The 19,424-nt window shown below is 47.5% G+C and overlaps 1 protein-coding gene across 1 annotated transcript; it reads left to right on the forward strand.

The window, feature by feature from the left end:
• The first annotated feature begins 6,719 nt into the window (after positions 1–6,719).
• jmjd8 (jumonji domain containing 8) lies at positions 6,720–19,424 on the forward strand. The gene is made up of 5 exons (XM_072479819.1): positions 6,720–6,990; positions 11,587–11,672; positions 14,624–14,764; positions 18,234–18,393; positions 18,699–19,424. Exons 1-5 carry the CDS (start codon positions 6,742–6,744, stop codon positions 18,777–18,779), a joined length of 717 nt encoding a protein of 238 aa, XP_072335920.1. The 5' UTR covers positions 6,720–6,741; the 3' UTR covers positions 18,780–19,424.

Here is a 19,424-nt window from a genome sequence, read left to right on the forward strand (position 1 = left end):
CCTAATCACTTGCTGGAGCTGCATAGTAACTATTTGTGATTCACGTACCAGGACGCCCAGATCCCTCTGCAGCAAGGTTCCGCAATCTCTCTCCATTTAAACAGTATATCCCTTTTCTATTCTTCCTGTCAAAGTGGACATATTCTCACACATTAAGCTCCATTTGCCAAATTTTTTCCACTACCTTAACCTGTCCACGTCCCTTTGTAGACTCTTGACAGCTTACTTTCCGTGTGAAAAATAGGTATACCGGACTGTATGGGCGGGATTCTTCCGCCTCGCCTACCCCGGCGACCGGGGAATCCCGCCCGAGGTCAATGGACTTTTCCATTGTCCGCGTCTCGCCCGTGTCGTTCTTGCGGCGGGCGGGGCGGAAGAATCTAGCTCTTTATCTCCTTGGTGTGTGTGTGGGAACTTGCTGCGTGCAAATTGGCCGCGACCTTTTCCCTGCATTACGACGGAGACTATGGCCGGAATTCTCCGGCCGATCGCCGGCGGCGGGATTACGTGGTCCCGCGGGCAGTGCACCCCCGCCTGCGGGTTTCCCGGCGATGTGGGATAGCTCCAAATGGAACTCCCACTGACAGCAGCGGGAACTGAGAATCGGCATGCTGCCTCGCACTGCCGAGAATCCCACCCTGCGCTTCTCGAGTGCTTCATTGGTTGTGAAGTGGTTTGGGAATGTCCTGAAAGGTTTCATACAAATAGAAGTGAGGAAGCGTGTTTTTTGTGGCTTGGCAGCATGTCAGCGTAGATCCACAACATGAAAGGACTGAATGGGTAAAATAACAGATTGGAATTGCTACACTGCTCAGCATGGTGAGATCTAACATCAAGACTGCCACCAGGAGGCACCCAATGGTACTGCAGCAGTTTGAAGTGATCCCACGATTTTATTTGGTGTTTGGCCAATAATTTATCACACATCAGTCCAACGTTTTACGTTTCAGAGATTCTTTGGGCATGATGAGTGTTTGAATTCCCTGCAGCGTTGTTGGCTGGCATTCAGCAGAGAATTCACAGGCATTAACGTGATGGAGCAATGTCAGATGGCTAGTCGTAAAGTGGCCACTGTCCAGAGGTGTCATCGGAATTAGGAGCGGCCAGGTAGGGAAGATGAAGGAGGATCTGAGGAGGTTGGATAGTCTCCCTTTGTCATTGGCTGGCCAGATGCAGGCAGTCAAAATGAATATTTTGCTGTGGTTTCTGTTCCTATTCTAGTGTCTACCGGACTTTTTGCCAAAGGCATTTTTTCGAGGGCTGGACAGTTTGGTCTCATCATTTGTGTGGGCAGCACGGTGGTGCAGTGGTTAGCCCTGCTGCCTCACGGCGCTGAGGTCCCAGGTTCGATCCCGGCTCTGGGTCACTGTCCGTGTGGAGTTTGCACACTCTCCCCGTGTTTGCGTGGGTCTCGCCCGTACAACCCAAAGATGTGCAGGGTAGGTGGTAGGCTAAATTGCCCCTTAATTGGGAAAAAAATGAATCGGGTACACTAAATTTTTTTTAAAAATATAAATAAAAAAAGAGGGAATTGTGGGTTAGAGCCAGAGATGATGGATGCAGGGTTTACAGGGTCGGGAGGAGAAAGGAGTGAAAAAGATGAAGGATCTGTTTCTGGAGGGGAGATTCGCAAGTCTAGAGGAGTTGGGGGTGAGGTTTGGGTGCAGCGTGTGGAAGGCTTTAGGTATATGGAGGTGCGGAATTATACAAGAAAGATTTTTCCGGGTTTCCCGATGGTGTCGCTCTCCTCGTTGCTGGAGGAGGTGCCGTCGGTGGGGGGGCTGGAGAATGGGGTTGTCGCAACAATTTGTAGAATTATGGAAGAGGATAAGGAATCTATGGAAGGGATTAAGGCCAAGCGGGAGGAAGAGGGTGCTGGAAGAAGGGTTATGGTGTGAAGTGCTGTGAAGGGCCATGGCCATGACTTCAGATGTGAGGCTGGGGTTGGTTCAGCTAAAAGTGGTGTATAGGGAGCACTCAACAAAGGTGAGGATAAGCCGGCTGTTTGAGGGAATGGAGGATAGCAGCGAGCGGAGTGGAAGGGGCCCAGCCAACTATGCCCATATGTTCTGACCCTGCCTGAAGTTCGAGGGATATTGGGGGTTGTTTCGAGCACCATGTCCGAGGTTCTGCATTTGGAATTGGAGCCGGATCCCCTAGAGGCCATATTCGGGGTGTCGGACCTGCCGGAGTTGCAGACGGGAGAGGGGGCAGACGTCTTCACCCTTACCTCACTGAATGCTCGCAGGTGGGTCCTGTGGGGTGGAGGTCAGCTTCTGCCCCCAGTGTCTCGGAGACCTGTTGGAGTTTTTGGCATTTTGCCCTGAGGGAGGCAGACGAGGGGTTCCACCAGAAATGGGGGTTGTTCATTTTGTACTTTGGAGACCTGGTTGCTGCCAAGAAGTGGAGGGGGCGCGGTTCGGGAACTGTTTGTGTAAAAATGTTCAAAATGGCGAATTCAAATATTGTTCACAAAAAAATGAATTAGGAGCAGGAGGAGGCCATTCAGCCCTTTAAGCCTGCCCAGGGGGCAAGGAAAAAGGGAAAATGTTTGAATCTATTAAGTAAGGTGAGAGACGGGTGAGAGTGTTCGAGCACAAGGTGTGAGCTGCAATGGTCCTTCCACTGTGGTATGTGTTTCCCTTGAAGTGGATGTATGCAGCTGATCTTAACTCTGGGCAAGTGGGCTTTGAATAAGTTAGAATCTCACACAGATGTAAATCTGAAATGTGAGGTTGTCACCGAGTCAGTGAGTGATATGTAATGGAATCTTGGCCTGTTACAGTGATTACACAGGCTCGGTGCAAACATATGTCTGTGCCTGCTTCCATAATTACAGCGAGAGATGACAATCGACTCCAGTATTGCAGTGAGCTCGTCAAGAGTATCAATGCTGTCTGAACAAGGTGTAAATTACCCAACGGCCAAGTCACCACCAAATGCACCAGTGTATAAATGTAAAATTAGTGTTGTTGCACACTTAACTGGTGCACAGAATGGCAAATCGAATTAGCCTGGAGCATTAAGGATGAAAGTGTATCGGAAGTTTCAGGGTCCTGAACTTTCTTGTTGCAATTGGCCAGCTTGCAGTGCGCAAGTATAAATCTTGTAAAGATTATTTTATGGGATATGGACATTGCTGGCTGGGCCATCATTTGTTGCCCATCCCTGGCTGCTCTTGAACTAAGTGGCTTGCTCGACCAATCCAGAGGGGCAGTTAACCACATTGCTGTGGGTCTGGAGTCACAGGTAGGCCAGACCGGGTAAGGACGGCAGGTTTCATCTCAAGTTAGTGAACCAGATGGGTTTTTTAACAATGGTTTCATGATCACCATTAGACTTTTAAATCGCTTTATTAATTCCTTTTTAGTTTGTTTATTGAATTTAAATTGAACCGTGGGATTCAAACCCAGTTCCCCAGAAAATTACCCTGGGCTGCAGGATTAGCGGTGTAGCGACAATACCGCTACGTCATCACCACCCCATGAGAATGCAGCAAGGATATCAACCTCTGAATGCTCAGTACCAGGGGCTGACTCTCTCTCATCTCTTCTCCAAATAGAACATTTTCCTTTGTGGAAAGCAGACTAAATGGACTAAATGGACACAAGATCAAAGCTTGGGTCACTGTCTGTGCGGAGTCTGCACATCCTCCCCGTGTCTGCGTGGGTTTCCTCCGGGTGCTCTGGTTTCCTCCCACAGTCCAAAGATGTGCAGGTTAGGTGGATTGGCCATGATAAATTACCCTTAGTGCCCAAAGTTGCCCTTAGTGTTGGGTGGGGTTACTGGCTTATGGGGATAGGACGGAGGTGTGGGCTTGGGTAGGGTAATCTTTCAAAGAGCCGGTGCAGACTCGATGGGCCGAATGGCCTCCTTCTGCACTGTAAATTCTATGAAATCTCATTACCTGGTCTGCAAGAAAGATGAGCAGCAGTGACAGCATTAGTAATACTGAAAGAGAATTCCAAAATTCTTTCTTGACCAACGCAACCTGTGTAAGTGCCACCCATCCAGATATTGTGAATTGGAGTATTAAGAAACTTGGCGAGGCCGTACCTAGAGTTTTTCCTTGTCTAGGGAAGGATGTACTTGCCTACAAGAGAGTGAAACGAAGGTTTCACTCAGTGATTCCTGGGATAGGAGGATTGTCCCATGAGGAGAGATTGAGTTGGCCAGGCCTACGTTTCCTAAAACTTGGAAGAATGCGACCTTATACAAAGGTACAAACATATGAAATAGGAGCAGGAGGAGACCATTCGGCCCCTCGAGCCTGCTCCCCGCAATTCAGTATGATCACGGCTGGTCTGTTTGTGCTGCTAATTCCACATTTCCTCCTGCCCCTTATAACTTTTGATGCCTTTGCCTAACACGAATCTATCTACCGCCACCTTAAGACTATTTAATGGCTCCGCCTCCACCACCCTCTGAGGCAGCGAGTTCGAAAGTCGCACAACCCTCTGAGAGAAAAGGATTCTCCTCATCTCTGGGGCAGCACCTAAAACAGTTCCCACTATTTCTGGAGTCATCCACAAGAGGAAACATCCGTTCCACGTCCACCTTGTCGCGACCATTCAGGATGTTATCTACTTCAATCAAATCACCCCACATTCTTCTAAATTCGAGTGGAAGCAAGTCATGTAATAGCATATAAAACCTTGAGTGCGATTGACAAGGACGATCCTGGGAGGGTGGCCTAACTGTCCCATTCTTTAAGGGGCTGGTTTAGCACAGTGGGCTAAACAGCTGACTTGTCATGCAGAACAACGCCAGCAGCACGGGTTCAATTCCCGTACCAGCCTCCCCAAACAGGCGCCGGAATGTGGCGACTAGGGGCTTTTCACAGTAACTTCATTGAAGCCGAGTTGGGACAATAAGCGATTATTATTATGTTTTTTAATTCTGACTTGTTGGTCCTGTGCCACTTAAGTGACACCATTTGTCCTTATTTCTATGACAGCCTGTGGAAACGGCCTCTTTGGTTTGTTGTGAGCATGTGTCAAGGTGAACTATGATCATCACACCCGCCACCCAAACTGTGCCCCCCCCCTTCCCACCAACAACCCCCCTCCCTTAGCTCTTATGCTCACTCCACCCCCCCCCCCCCACCCCCACCACCCCCGCCTTCCGTCCCATGGTCAAAGTGCCTCCTGGAGAATGTTTCCTCTGACACAGGAGTCCTGAAATAAAGGAGCCATTCAATACGGGATCGGCATTTAGAACTGAGATGAGGAAAAATTTCTTCAATTAAATAGATGTGAATCTTCGGCACTCTCTACTCCAGAGACCGACAAGTGCCCAGTAACTTAATACGTTCAAGACAGAAATTATTAAATGTTTGCGAGCCAAACAAATTTAAAGCAAATAGGGATTGAGCGGGAAGCGAATCGAGGTAGGAGATCAGCTGATCATATTAACTGATGGATCAGATCTGAAAGACTGAATGGCCCGACACCATCAAAGCAAACCTCTGAAGAAATGTCTAATTTCGGCTCCAGTTCTTTGTTAATTGCTCTGGTGGCCCACTTGCTTCAGCAAAACTCCTCAGAGTTTTGAATAACTCTCAGGGTTTTAGATTAGTTTGCAAGGGGGCCAGAGGCAGTGCTGAAGTGTATTCTTCACAGTGTAATATAACAGCCGGCTAAATACGACAGAGATGAAAGTTATGGACCCCTTCAGGGTTGGCCTGGAATATCCAGGAATTGAAGATTAATCTCCAGGACGCTGCTGTGTGCGATCCTGGACAAATAACATCAGGACATGAAAAAATTGCTCTTTTGTCATTTTCTTTCAACATTGCTCTTTATCAGATATAAAAATATCGAAAGTGGGAGGAAAAAGCTGTTTGAATCATAGAATCCCGACAGTGCAAAAGGGAAAAGGGCATTGTTCTGCCCATTGAGTCTGTACCAACTCTTTGAATAAACACTCTACCCATGTCCACCCCACTCTATCCCCATAACCGATCCTGCACATCTCTGGACATGAAGGGGCAATTTAGCGTGGCCAATCCACCTAGCCAGCACATCTTTGGACTGTGGGAGGAAACAGGAGCACCTTGGGGAAACCCACGCTGACACGGGGAGGACGTGCAGACTCCGCACAGACAGTGACCCAAGGCCGGAATTGAACCTGGGACCCTGGCGCTGTGAAGCAACAGTGTTCACCACTGTGTCGCCCCAGCTGTGAAGCATCATCCAATCGGGTAATGAATCTTCCAATTGTGTAGGAAGGCAGTGTGTCCCAAGGGTGGATGTGTTAGTGACTAATGGATGGAGGGTGGGGGGGAATCATGTAAAATCTCCAGGAATTCATTTAATCAAAGTTGGCAACCTAATAAACTACAAGATTATTTTTGAATTAATCAGCTGCCAAATGGTCCTAATCTATCATACTATCTAATCTATCAATCACTCCAGTATGCGGAATTATTATATGAAAGGCAATTGAAGTGTACCCCTGATCATCCTGGAGGTCAGTGAAACTGTGGCAAAACTATTCTGGAGACCTGAGCTACTCTCAGAAACCTGCCGACTGGACTGCAATTCCCATGATGCCATAGCCCGCGCGGTGTGCGATGGGAGGTGGATGCTGGGCACCGCCCAGAGGAGGGGCAGAGGGACTGCAACTACCGTCGTGCCTTTCGGGGCCAGCGCTCCCTTTCTCTTCCGGCGTCGCCGCGCCTGCGCGCCTGCCCTGACAACTGGCTTAGCCGGCAGCACGGCCCAGGTCAGCGGCCGACACATGGAGCCTGGGGCCCTGCTCGCACCAGCTCTGCTGGCGGCAGCGGCGGGGGAGAGGCGCAATCCGCGCTTCCATTTCCCAGCCAAGAAAGACTTGCATTTCTGTAGCGCCTGTCACCACCTGGGTACATCCCGCAGCTGGGATGATCTTCCAACCTCAGTAACCCTCAGGTTAAATCACCAGTCTCCCCCTCAAAGGGGAAAGCAGCCTGTTGTCCCCGGGGACTCTATTTCCATGTGCTCTTGCCATGCCTATTAATCATAGAATTTACAGTGCCGACAGAGGCCATTCGGCCCATCGAGTCAGCATCAGCTCTTGGAAAGAGCACCTTACTTAAGCCCACACCTCCCCCGTAACCCAAATTAACCTATTTGGACACTAAGATGCAATTTATCATGGCCAATCCACCTAACCTGCACGTCTTTGGACTGTGGGAGGAAACCGGAGCACCCGGAGGAAACCCACGCACACACGGGGAGAACGTGCAGACTCCGCACAGACAGTGACCCAAGCCGGGAATCGAACCTGGGACCCTGGAGCTGTGAAGCAACTGTGCTAACCACAAGACCGAGTGCTGAAAATGGGATTAGATCAGTGTTTTTCAAACTCTTTTTCCCGGGACCTTACCAACTGGTTGTCCTTCAGGCCGGCGGACCTTGAGGACCAATGCCGGCCGTCCCCCGGGACCCACGCCGGCCGACCGCCGGGCCCCACGCCAGCCGACCTTCACGACAACACGATTATTTCTTACCTTTAATGTGGCAGGTGAGCCTGCTTGACCTTCACAATCTCGCTTTCTTATTCAATGTACCATTTCTGCAAAGGGCTTCAGCTGATGATTTAAGTTCTTGCTACGTCCTTTGAAAAAAATCAAGAGATTTGTCCTCAAACTCGCCATGCGTGATCTTCAAAAGCTTTTGAAGTTTTGAGGGTGTTGACCTTTCATTTAACAGTACTTCCCTGCACATAACACGCATGGGCTTTGCATTCTGATTTGCATTGGCACAATCAATAAAACCTCAAGAAATAATTTCTATACTCTTTTGTTCCCAATTTCAGTTTTTTCTTTGTTGGGTGTTCGCCAGAGGCCCTGGAGCTCAAACCAGCACTGCTTTATCCTGCTATGGGCACTCCTGAACAGTTCTCTCCAGCAGATTTAGTTGTGTGATCCTGGCATGTTTGTATTTCTGGCCCTCTCTTCCATGTGAAGAAACAATCTAGCTGCACGGTAGCATAGCGGTTAGCACCGTTGCTTCACAGCGCCTGGGTCCCGGGTTCGATTCCCGCTTGGGTCACTGTCTGTGTGTAGTCTGCACGTTCTCCCCGTGTCTGTGGGTTTCCTCCGGGTGCTCCGGTTTCCTCCCACAAGTCCTGAAAGATGTGCTTGTTAGTTGAATTGGACATTCTGAATTCTCCCTCAGTGTACCCGAACAGGTGCCAGAATTTGGAGACTAGGGGCTTTTCACAGTAACTTCATTGCAGTGTTCATGTAAGCCTACTTGTGATAATAATAAAGATTATTATTAAAATTCTACAGTCCGGTTGTTTGATGGCAGCTTTGAAATGGAGGAAACAATCCATTTCGCCCAGGGCACGTGACGTCAGGGTACCTGCTTCTGGTGGGAAGACTCCATCGATTTAAAAAAAAAAAATTCTGTTCTTAGGACAGCGTGCTGACGTACGGAGGAGGCGGTCTGCCCCGCTGGGCTCCGAGCCTGCGCACTGCTACATCCGGCTCAGGAGGCACCTATGCAAGGAACGGCCGGCATTCCTGAAATCCGGTGGCGGCCGGCATTTTTAAAAGCCGGTTGCGACCGTTGGGCACTACTTCCCACAATCGGGAACGCTGTGACCAACCACTCCGCAGCTCTCCAGACACCCGCCGAGGATCCCAGTGAGCAGCAACAGATGTCGTCTCGGACAACTCAATAATAAGTTGCCGTCCTACCCCACCACCAAAGATCCATTCTTAGCCTCCTTCCCATTTTCCATCTACATTGTGTCTCTCCGCAACATAATACCAAATGTGATTTCTGGTTCTGCATTTCTGGAAATGACACATAACTCTACCTTGCCACTGCATCGCACTGCTTACCCAACTGTGTTAAGCAGAAAGTTACGCCAATTAATTATTAGAAAGACATGGAACGATTGACTGTCACAAACTCTGAGCTTGAGGCACTCCATGGGTGAGATTCTCCGACCCACCGCCGGGTCGGAGAATCGCCGGGGGCTGCCGTGAATCCCGACCCGCAAGTTGCCGAATTCTCCGGCACCGGTTTTCGGCGGGGGCGGGAATCGCGCCGGTTGGCGGGCCCCCCCCACGCGATTCTCCGGCCCGCGATGGTCCAAAGTCCCGCTGCCAAAATGCCTGTCCCGCCGGCGTAGATTGAACCACCTACCTTACCAGCGGGACAAGGCGGCGCGGGCGGGCTCCGGGGTCCTGGGGGGGGGGGCGCGGGGCGATCTGGCCCCGGAGGGTGTCCCCATGGTGGCCTGGCCCGCGATCGGGGCCCACCGATCCGCGGGCGGGCCTGTGCCGTGGGGGCACTCTTTTCCTTCCGCCTTCACCACGGTCTCCACCATGGCGGAGGTGGAAGAGACTCCCTCCACTGCGCATGCGCGGGAATGCCGTCAGCGGCCGCGAATGCTCCCGCGCATGCGCCGCCCGGAGATGTAATTTCCGCGCCAGCTGGCGGGGCACCAAAGGCCTTTTCCGCCAGCTGGCGGGGCGGAAATTGGTCCGGCGCGGGCCTAGCCCCTTAAGGTTGCGGCTCGGCCCCCAAAATGGGGAACATTCCGCACCTTTCGGGCGGCGGGATGCCCGACTGATTTGCGCCGTTTTGGGCGCCAGTCGGCGGACATCGCGCCGATACCAGAGAATTACGCCCCATGTTTCACCCTAAGCTGAGTTACCCATCCCAGATCAAAGTCTAAACTGGGGAAAGGCTGATTTTAATAAACTCAGATATGAATTGGCCAGAGTGGACTGGGAGCAGACACTTTCGGGTAAATCTATGAAGGAAATAGGGAGGGTCCAGGGCCAACATGTTCCAATCAAGAAAAAGGGTGGGATCAACAAATCCAGTGAACCCTGGATATCGAAGGATATACAGCATTGGATCAGGAGAAAAAGGAAAGCTTGTGGCCAATATTGGGGGCTCAAAACAGCAGAAGCCCTAGTGGCGTATAGAATGTGCAAGAGAGAACTTAAAAAGGAAATTAGGAGAGCAAAAAGGGGGACATGAAAGGATACTGGCAGGTAAAATAAAGGAAAATCCTAAGTTGGTTTACAAGTACATTAAGGGTAAAAGGATAACTAAAGAAAGCGTATGGCCCATTAAGGACCACAGGGGTAATTTGTGTGTGGAGTCAGAGGACATGGGTAGGGTTCTAAACGAATACTTTGCATCCGTGTTCACCAATGAAAAGGCCGGTGTGGGTATAGAAATCAGGGAGAAGGACTGATAAAATTAAAGGAATTAACAAACAGGAGCTTCCGAGTGGTCTGGCAAGCTTAAAAGTAGACAGATCTCCAGGGCCAGATGAAATGTATCCCAAGCTGTTGAGTGAGGCAAGGGAGGAAATAGCCACGGCAATGGCAATAATTTCCAATTCCAGGGCAGCACGGTGGCACAGTGGTTAACACTGCAGCCTCACGCCGCCAACGTCCCAGGTTCGATCCCGGCTCTGGGTCACTGTCCGTGTGGAGTTTGCACATTCTCCCCGTGTTTGCGTGGGTTTCGCCCCCACAATCCAAAGATGTGCAGGGTAGGTGGATTGGCCACGCTAAATTGCCCTTTAATTGGAAAAAATGAATTAGGTGCTCTAAATTTTTTTTTTTAAATTTCCAATTCCTCTCTGGTCATAGGAGAGGTGCCGGAGGATTGGAGGATAGCCATTATTCAAGAAAGGGGGAAGGGATAAACCAGGCCAGTCAATCTAACCTCAGTGGTGGGGAAACTATTGGAAGCAATTCTGAAAGACCAAATTAATCTACATTTGGAGAGGCAGGGATTGAACTTGAGCAAGGCTTTTGATAAGGTCCTACATGGGAGACTGATAGCGAAGGTAAGAGCCCAAGGAAATGTAGCAAATTTCATCCAGAATTGGCTGAGTGGCAGGAATTAGAGGGTGATTGTTGAGGGGTGTTTTTCTGACTGGAAGCCTGTGTCCAGTGGGGTTCCGCATTGATCAGTGTTGGGGCCTTTGGTGTTTGTGGTTATATAAATGGTTTAGGATGTGATATCACTGGAAAGGGTGGATTTACCAAGATGTTGCCTGGGCTGGAGAGTTTTAACTATGAAGAGAGATTGGATAGACTTGGGGTTGTTTTCCTTGGAGCAGAGGAGACTGAGGGGGTGGGGGGGGGGGGGCATGATTGAGATGTATAAAGTTATGAGGGGCATAGATAGAGTAGACAGGATGAAACTTTTCCCCTTGGTGGATGGATCAATGACCGGGGTACACAGATTTAAGGTAAGGGGCAGGAGGTTCAGAGGGGATGTGAGGAAACACATTTTTTACCCAGAGGGTGGTGGGAGTCTGGAACTCAGGTCATGGAAACAGAGACCCTCATAACATTTAAGAAGTATTTAGATGTACACTTGCAATACCAAGGCCTTCAAAGACTATGGGCCAAGAGCTGGGAAATGGGATTAGAATAGTTAGGTGGTTGTTTTTGACTGACGCAGACGCAATGGGCCAATGGGCCCTTTCTGTGCTGTAGACCCCTATGACTATAATCCTCAGGATCTGTGGCCTACATCCTAGGGTTCCAAAAGAGGTAGCTGCAGAGATGGTGGATACACTGCTTATGATTTTCCAAAATTCCCTAAATTCCAGAACCGTCCCTGTGGGCTTGATATTAACAAATTTAACACTGAGCGTCCTGAAAGGAGGGAGAGAGAAAACTGGGAACTACAGGCTAGGTACCCTGACAGCCATCATTAGGAAAGTGCTGGAATCTGTTATTAAGGAAGTCTTAACGCACTTGAGAAAATTTCATTGTAATCAGACAGTGTCAACCTGGACGTTTAAAAGGGAAATTGTGTTTGACAATTTTTGTTTTTAGAGTTTTTTGCTGATTCACCAGACAGGGTAGATAATGGGGAGCTAATGTACATCGTATATTTGGATTTCCAAAAGACATCTGTTAAAGTCTACACAAGATAAGGATTGAAGGAGTTGGGGGAGACACATTAGCATTTTCAGAGGATTGGTTAGGAAGCGGATATGAATGGAGCATTTTCAAGTTGGCCAGTAGTAATAAATGGAGGGTACAAAGGATCAACACTGGGGCATCAACTATTTACAGTTGACCTTCTTAAGGGCAATTAGGGATGGGCAATAAATGCTGGCCCAGCCAGCAACGCCCACATCCAATAAATAAAAAAGTTGACAATTTAGATGACGAGACAGAGTGTAATTATCAAAGTTTGCTGACAATGCAAAGCTAGGTGGGAACGTAAGCTGTGAGGAGAACACAAAGAGGCTGCAGAGAGACAGGTTACCTCATTGGGCAGAGAAGGCTGAAGGGGGGACCTGACTGAGGTGCACAAAATTATGAAGGACATAGGGTAGATAGGAAGAAACCTTTCCTCTTAGTCGAGGGGTCAATAACCACGGGTCATAGGTTTAAGGTAAGAGACAGGAGATTCAGTTGGGATTTCAGGAAACCCATTTGCACCCAGAAGGTGGTGGGAATCTGGAACTCCCTGCCTGAACGGTGGTCGAGGTGGGAACCCTCACAACATTTAAGAAGCACTTGAAACGACATGGCATTGAAGGCTATGGATCAAGTGCTGGAAAATGAGATTAGAATAGACAGGTGCTCGATGGACGCCACAGACATGATGGGCCGAAGGCATTCTTTGTGCTGTAAGATTCTGACTTGAGTGAATATACCAACCAAGTCTCCAGGAGCTGTCTTTTACGATGGGTTCTACAGATACAGAATGCTTGATTTGAATGTTATCTGAGCTTGATTGAATTATTGCCTCTAATTTCTTACCCATTGTTTATTATGCGATTGCATAATAAATACTGAAGAGCTGCTGCTAACAGATCCCCACAGGAAGACAGACCAGTTTGCCTGATATCATGTGGTAGTTTTTGGTCTGATGCTCCAATCCATTAACTCTTTGTCTCAGCCTCGTAATGAACACTTGTGTAGTATTCAAATAATGGTTAGTAGCCAGGTTTCGATTTACGTCATGATCAATACTAACCAGATCGCAGACTCATGCTGCTTAATAAGACCATAAGACATAGGAGCGGAAGTAAGGCCATTCGGCCCATCGAGTCCACTCCACCATTCAATCATGGCTGATTTCAACCCCATTTACCCGCTCTCTCTCCATAGCCCTTAATTCCTTGAGAAATCAAAAATTTATCAACTTCTGTCTTAAAGACACTGAACGTCCCGGCCTCCACCGCCCTCTGTGGCAATGAATTCCACAGACCCACCACTCTCTGGCTGAAGAAATTTCTCCTCATCTCTGTTCTAAAGTGACTCCCTTTTATTCTAAGGCTGTGCCCCCGGGTCCTATCTCCCATGCTAATGGAAACAACTTCCCTACATCCACCCTATCTAAGCTATGATATAGTATCTCTTTGTATTTATCAATTTACCATTCTGTATTCTCTTTAAATCATGTGTTGCGTTAGCACAAGAGAGGCAAATTTGGATCTATTTTGATGATTAATTTTAGTTGGTGTAGTTGTAGGGTGAACTTTAATACCTCTTGAGTCCTCTCCAAAAGATTTTTGTCATTGAAATGGCTATGATTTATCATTAGAAATTGTGAGCGAGTGTAGCCCTAGCTGCCGTGTATTTTGATCAGCCAACTTGAAGGTATTTCAGATGTTTGAACTGTTCTTTCTGATGATTAATAGCTTGCAAACATTGGTGTCACTATGTCTTGTTGGGTTTCAGGATTGAACTGCTTTTCCCTGCCGAAATGTCAGTTTTAAAGAAAATTTTTCTTTCTGTACCTGCGAGTCACAATGCTAGAAATATGGACCAGTGCTGTGGCAGATTATTATATAATGGTGCTTTGGGGACCTTGCCTGTGGTATTTGAAGAAACTGAATTGATTATAGGAATCAGCTGAATGTTGATGTGAATGGTGTAAACGCTGCTTGCTTGGGTACGAGTTCAGATATCATGGAAATCATTCACCGTTTCAGGTCCTTGAGAATCTAACTAAAAATAATTATTTTCGGGCGGCATGTGGCACAATGGTTAGCACTGGGACTGCGGCGCTGAGGACCCCGGTTCGAATCCCGGCCCTGGGTCACTGTCAGTGTGGAGTTTGCACATTCTCCCCGTGTCTGCGTGGGTTTCACCCCCACACCCCAAAAATGTGCTGGTGAGGTGGATTGGCCACACTAAATTGCCCCTTAATTGGAAAAGAAAAATAATTGAGTACTCATTATTTTCCATCATTTAAAAAAAAATTTAGAGTACCCAATTATTTTTTTCCAATTAAGGGGCAATTTAGCGTGGCCAATCCACCTGACCAGCACATCTTTGGATTGTGGGGGTGAAACCCACGCAGACACGGGCAGAATGTGCAAACTCCACACGGACAGTAACCCAGGGCCAGGATTCGAACCCGTGTCCTCAGCGCCGTAGGCAGCGATGCTAGCCACTGTGCCACCGTGCTGCCCTATTATTTTCAATCATGACCTGAGGATGCCCTGAAGTGCTTCCCAGTCAATGAATTACTTGTGAAGTCCCAGCTATTTTATAGGCTGACTCGGGTGACATTTCAGCCTCCTGGCTATCTTGCCAATTTACTGTTCTGAATGTTTTCATCGTGCCAGCTGCAATGCCCAATAACGTGGAACCAACATTTTTGCACCTTTTATTTTACAGGAAGACGGACCACTCCATGCAGATGGTTGGCAAAGGACCCTGCAACGTGGAAGTCAGGGACGCTTTGACCTATTCGCAATTTGTTCGCCGTATGTTTTGTTGTGTATTCAGTGATTTTACTGTTTCCCCACAAGCAGCCTTGTAGCTGAACAGGGGCACTTTGAGAGAACGATTGCGTGACGTCATCAGACTGGCCGTTTGTTCGGCCCTGTAATAAAACTCTACATTTTGGTTGAACCTCCCAACACTTGCAGACTCCATCTTGAATCCACCACATAAAACCTGGCGACGGGGTAGGTGAACAGCGTTTGTAGGCACCCGAAGCTATGACAAATAATTGGAATCGTTGCGACTTGAAAGTTGGCCACGGGCGGGCCAAACAACGGTTGCAGCCTCCGGAGGAACCAAAAAATCTGAGGGCAGCAGCCTTGGAGAGAAGCTCCATCCGGAACAAACTCTGTAACCGTTAGTATCAATTACCCTGAAACTACAAATTTAGAGCTGGGATGGTGCAAATCACAAAGGGAAACAGGCCGACCTCGGGTCATGCCATTGTTATGGGGAGAAAGAAAGCAAGGTAATGCTAAAAATTTGTAGCACATTTTGCCATGCAGGGCCTTCCTTAGGGAAAAATGACGTGAGTTTTTGACTATTTTCTGAGAATACAGAGCAATGAAGCTCGTATACAGAATGATTCGGCTATTGAGTTCAAGCTAACAAGATAGCAGCAGACATAAAAGGCCCAACATTCGTAAGCATAATGGGGAAGGAAACATTTAACTTCTTAGGAGTCTGGTACAGCCGGAAAAGCCAGGTACAAAGAAACAGTGGAAATTTTGCATGGCCATAATTCACCTAAACCTTCAGTCATTGCAGAAAAGTTTAGGATTCATAAGCACATATGAAGCTGCCCTGAAAATCGAACACTGCAAATTTGGGGATATGTTAAATGATACCATCAAAGATAGATTAGTCTGCGGTTTAAGGAGCAAAGCTATTTAAAAGCGGTTGTTAACCAAAAGCAACCTGACCTTCGAGAAAGCTTTTGAAGCTGCTGTGGCCGTGGAATTAGCAGCCAAGGAAGCTCAACAGTTGAGTTCAAGCGCAAGACTTCACAAGATGTCAGCTGAATCTTGAACGCAAACACAGACTTGCACGTGCCACAGGTGGGCAAAGACAGCAGCAGATTGTTGATGCATAGACATGATGTGCAGAAATTGTGGCAGAAAAGGCACTTGCTTGTTGGAAAAAGAAACAAGCTTCAGGCAAAGGTTGCAGGAAGCAAGAGGCGAACAAAACAAATGGCAAGCTGAATCAAGGAAAAAGTGTGCACATGGTACATAAAGTGAGAAGGAACTCGATTCACAGTTCGAAGACGAACTAATAGTAAATTATTAGCCTTTGCAACAAACCGATATTGGGTCATTCCACTACTGAATGGTCAGCCGGTGAGGCTGGGTGTAGCCACTGGGGCATCCGTCCCGCTGGTACCAGAGGCTGTTTATGAAGAAAATGTCCAACATATTGCTCGCCAACCTTCAAAGGTGCGTTACCCTACACTGAGAAGTAGTTCTGTTGAGGGGCTGTGTTGATGTAACAGTGCAAGTAAATGGACAAGGTGGCAGATTTGTCCTTGCACATAGTCAAAGGGAATTATCCGGCACAAATGAGAAAAACCTGGCTGCAAAAGACCAGATTAAATTGGACTGAGGAAAATCTTATGGCAGATTCCGAATTGGGCCTAACCAAAATCTTGAAAGAAACATGCCATTGTTTTCATCGGTGAGCTGGGAAGCATGAAAGATATCTCAGTAAAGCTGAAGATCAAGGAAGAAAGTCAGGCGAGATGCTTAAAGGCTAGCAAGTGCCTAAGGTAGAGGCACAATTAGGATGGCTGGTCAGAACGAGAGTCCTTGAGCTCGTTGACGTGAGTGAATGAGCTGCACCGATCATACCCGTGATGAACAAAGACAGATCTGTCTCGCATTTGTGGCGATTCTAAAGTCACTAGTAAACCTATTCCATGTGTGTAGAGCAGTACCCTTTATCCCTGATTGATGACCTGTTCACTGGGTTGGCTGAAGGCCGACACTTCAATAAAATCGATCGCAGACCTTCAAACAAACATGGATCAAGACTCTCAACAGTTATTGACAATTGTGACACACACAAGATTATTTCAATACAAAAGATTACTGTTTGGCATCACTTCTTCGCCAACGTTGTGCCAGTGACCCATGGACCAAATCTTAAACGGATTAGCCGGAGTACAGTGTTACCTGGGTGACATCTTGGTTACTGAGAAGAATGTGGAAGAACATCTCCACAACCTAGCCATCACACTCCACAGATTAAGAGTCTGGGGGGACTGGTGGGGGGTGGCCAAGGGGTGGGCTGTGGGGTCGTGGTTGGCGGGTTGGGTTCGCGCACGGCCGGCGCCGTGTTGCACAACGCGACCGGTGCAGGTCGTCAGCCGTGCACGTGCACAGCCCGGGCATTCTGCGGCCGTTTTCGGCCCGGTCCGTGGGACCCTCCACCGATGCTAGCCCCTCACTGGTACCGGCATCGGTGAGGAGTTGGTGCTGTATTTCCTGTCATGAAAGTCCACACATACTACGCTGGCATCAGCACTTAGTCTCCAGAATGGGGAATCCAGCCCAGTGTTCTCCAGGGCTTCCTGTTCAAACAAGAGGTGCCTACACTTTGACTTGGTTCCTGTTTTGAAATATATACGTCACATCAGTACCAGTTCCAAAATAATTGTTCAAAATTGGGACACTACATGAACGAACAAGAGAGCGAGCTCACATCTGATACCTTAACAACTTGCATCACAACTCATTTTAACTAGAATCATTTCAAATGAAGATGTGAATCGACACAAATGTTTATTTTTATATCACATTGGGCCATGTTCAACTTGTTACCTGCTTTTGCACCTCCATCAACCACTCTGCTCTGATTAACAAGAGTCAAAATGCGAATGGGTGTTTATAAATGGGTGTGTATATAAATATCTGTAGTGAATGTACCTTTAAGAAATGGGTATTTACTACTGCAGTGATGTCAGAGTGTGGGTGGAGCTGGGCTGTCTGTCAGCTTTTTACTTTTGCTTGTGAGCAGGCTGCAGGGTGTGTTTTAGTTTCGTTTTCAGTGTTGGAGCTGAAGCCAGACCAAGCAGGTGTACTGCTGTTCTCTCTGCCATCAAAAGACTATCTCTTGATCATTTGGTGCATTCAGAATTATAAATGTTCTCAGTAGTGACTTTAACCTGATGTGCCTCTGATAAAGGTTTTGTTTTTAAGTCGTATGGATGTTAAAAAGGAAAGTTTAAAGGTTTACTTAGTGTTGTAGTCTTTGGGGGTTGTATTTGAATTAATGGTTGCTAAGATGTTCACTGTATGTTTTAAAAAGGTTAACTCGAGTTCATAGAATAAACATTGTTTTGCTTTAAAAAATACTTTTCCATTTCTGCTGTACCACACCTGTAGAGTGGGCCGTGTGCTCCCCATACCACAATCTAGTAAATGTTGTGGGTCAGGTGAACTCCATGAGGAGTTGGGGTTCTCTAAACCCTGTACTCAAGTTTTGGGCCAATTCATTTGTTCTAATTACTTCTTAAATATTTTGGACTGCGCTGGTTTCTTTATCCACCTGAAAAAACGCCAGGGTTTCACCCAAACAAGACCACTCTTTCATGGATCTTTGGCACATACCCATATTTAACAGAAGGGGACAAGCCCATGGAATGCACCATTCGCCCAGGAGAGGTGAGTTAAGACGACGTACATTTTATACAATGCTCATACAATTGGCAAGGACAACAATGCCTTTGTTGTGAATTTTCCAGTGAAATATCCTTTCAAAAGCACTGTTAAGGCACACTTATACAATAATGGGTGATTGGGGGTGGGGTGGGTTTGAGATTTCACTGATTGTAACACTTTCACGGCTGACAGCTCCGCTGTATTGTACATTAATGCACTGAACAAAAACCCCACCTCATTTAGTGTGTGTCATGTTTTACTTGCGTTGACCGTTTCAGTGTTAATTGAAACTGTTCTTCCCTTTGCAGGTGTTGTATTTTCCAGATTGTTGGTGGCACGCAACCCTTAATATCGACACCAGTGTCTTCATTTCCACGATTTTAGGATGAACTCAGAAAATGCATCCAACTCGACATTTTCTTTCAACCCTCCCTGTATCTACACTTGAATTGAGAGACCCATAAACCTTCTTCCAAAGCGACTGCCCTAAATGGGCATAGCAATGCATGCAACTGGAGAAAAAAAAACCATTGCAGCTCAACTGGCTGGAACGTGTTCGTGTCATCAAAAAGGGGCTTTTCTTAACCAAATATTTGTAAGAGGTTCAACTCTCCTCTCCTGTCCCACCTCCCCCGGTAATGGGGAAGGTGGGGTGGGTGAGGAGAAAGAGCTTGGATAAAATTTCCAGTGGCCTTCGTGTTTGGCTCAGGAATGTTGCTCATGGTGCCATTTTAGGGCCAAGTCAAATCCTTTGACCACGACAGAATCCATTGATGACTGTTTGAAGCAAAGTTGCTGCAGCTGAACATAAAGGTGATCAGAGACTCTGAGAAGTCACCAGTTCAGGTGCAGCCGATTAAAATGAATGTGTTGCTGAGGTTTTTTATATTTCAGTGCCTGCCGATCGTTTATTTTGGGAGGTGGAAGGTGGCTCAGATTAGGAAGGTTCTTTTGCAGAGAGGACAACTGGCAGGGAGGTTGGGCCTCCCGAATCTATCATATTATTACTGGGCCGCAAATGCTGAAAAGGTGAG

This window comes from Scyliorhinus torazame, chromosome 17 (genome assembly GCF_047496885.1).
Source record: "Scyliorhinus torazame isolate Kashiwa2021f chromosome 17, sScyTor2.1, whole genome shotgun sequence".
NCBI lineage: Eukaryota > Metazoa > Chordata > Chondrichthyes > Carcharhiniformes > Scyliorhinidae > Scyliorhinus > Scyliorhinus torazame.

Coding starts and splice junctions, on each gene's coding strand:
- jmjd8 (XM_072479819.1), top strand. CDS start 6,742: ATGGAGCCTGGGGCCCTGCTCGCACCAGCTCTGCTGGCGGCAGCGGCG. Junction 6,991..11,586: donor TTTCCATGTGCTCTTGCCAT/GCCTATTAATCA, acceptor CCTAAATTCCAG/AACCGTCCCTGTGGGCTTGA. Junction 14,765..18,233: donor GTTTCCCCACAAGCAGCCTT/GTAGCTGAACAG, acceptor TCATTTGTTCTA/ATTACTTCTTAAATATTTTG.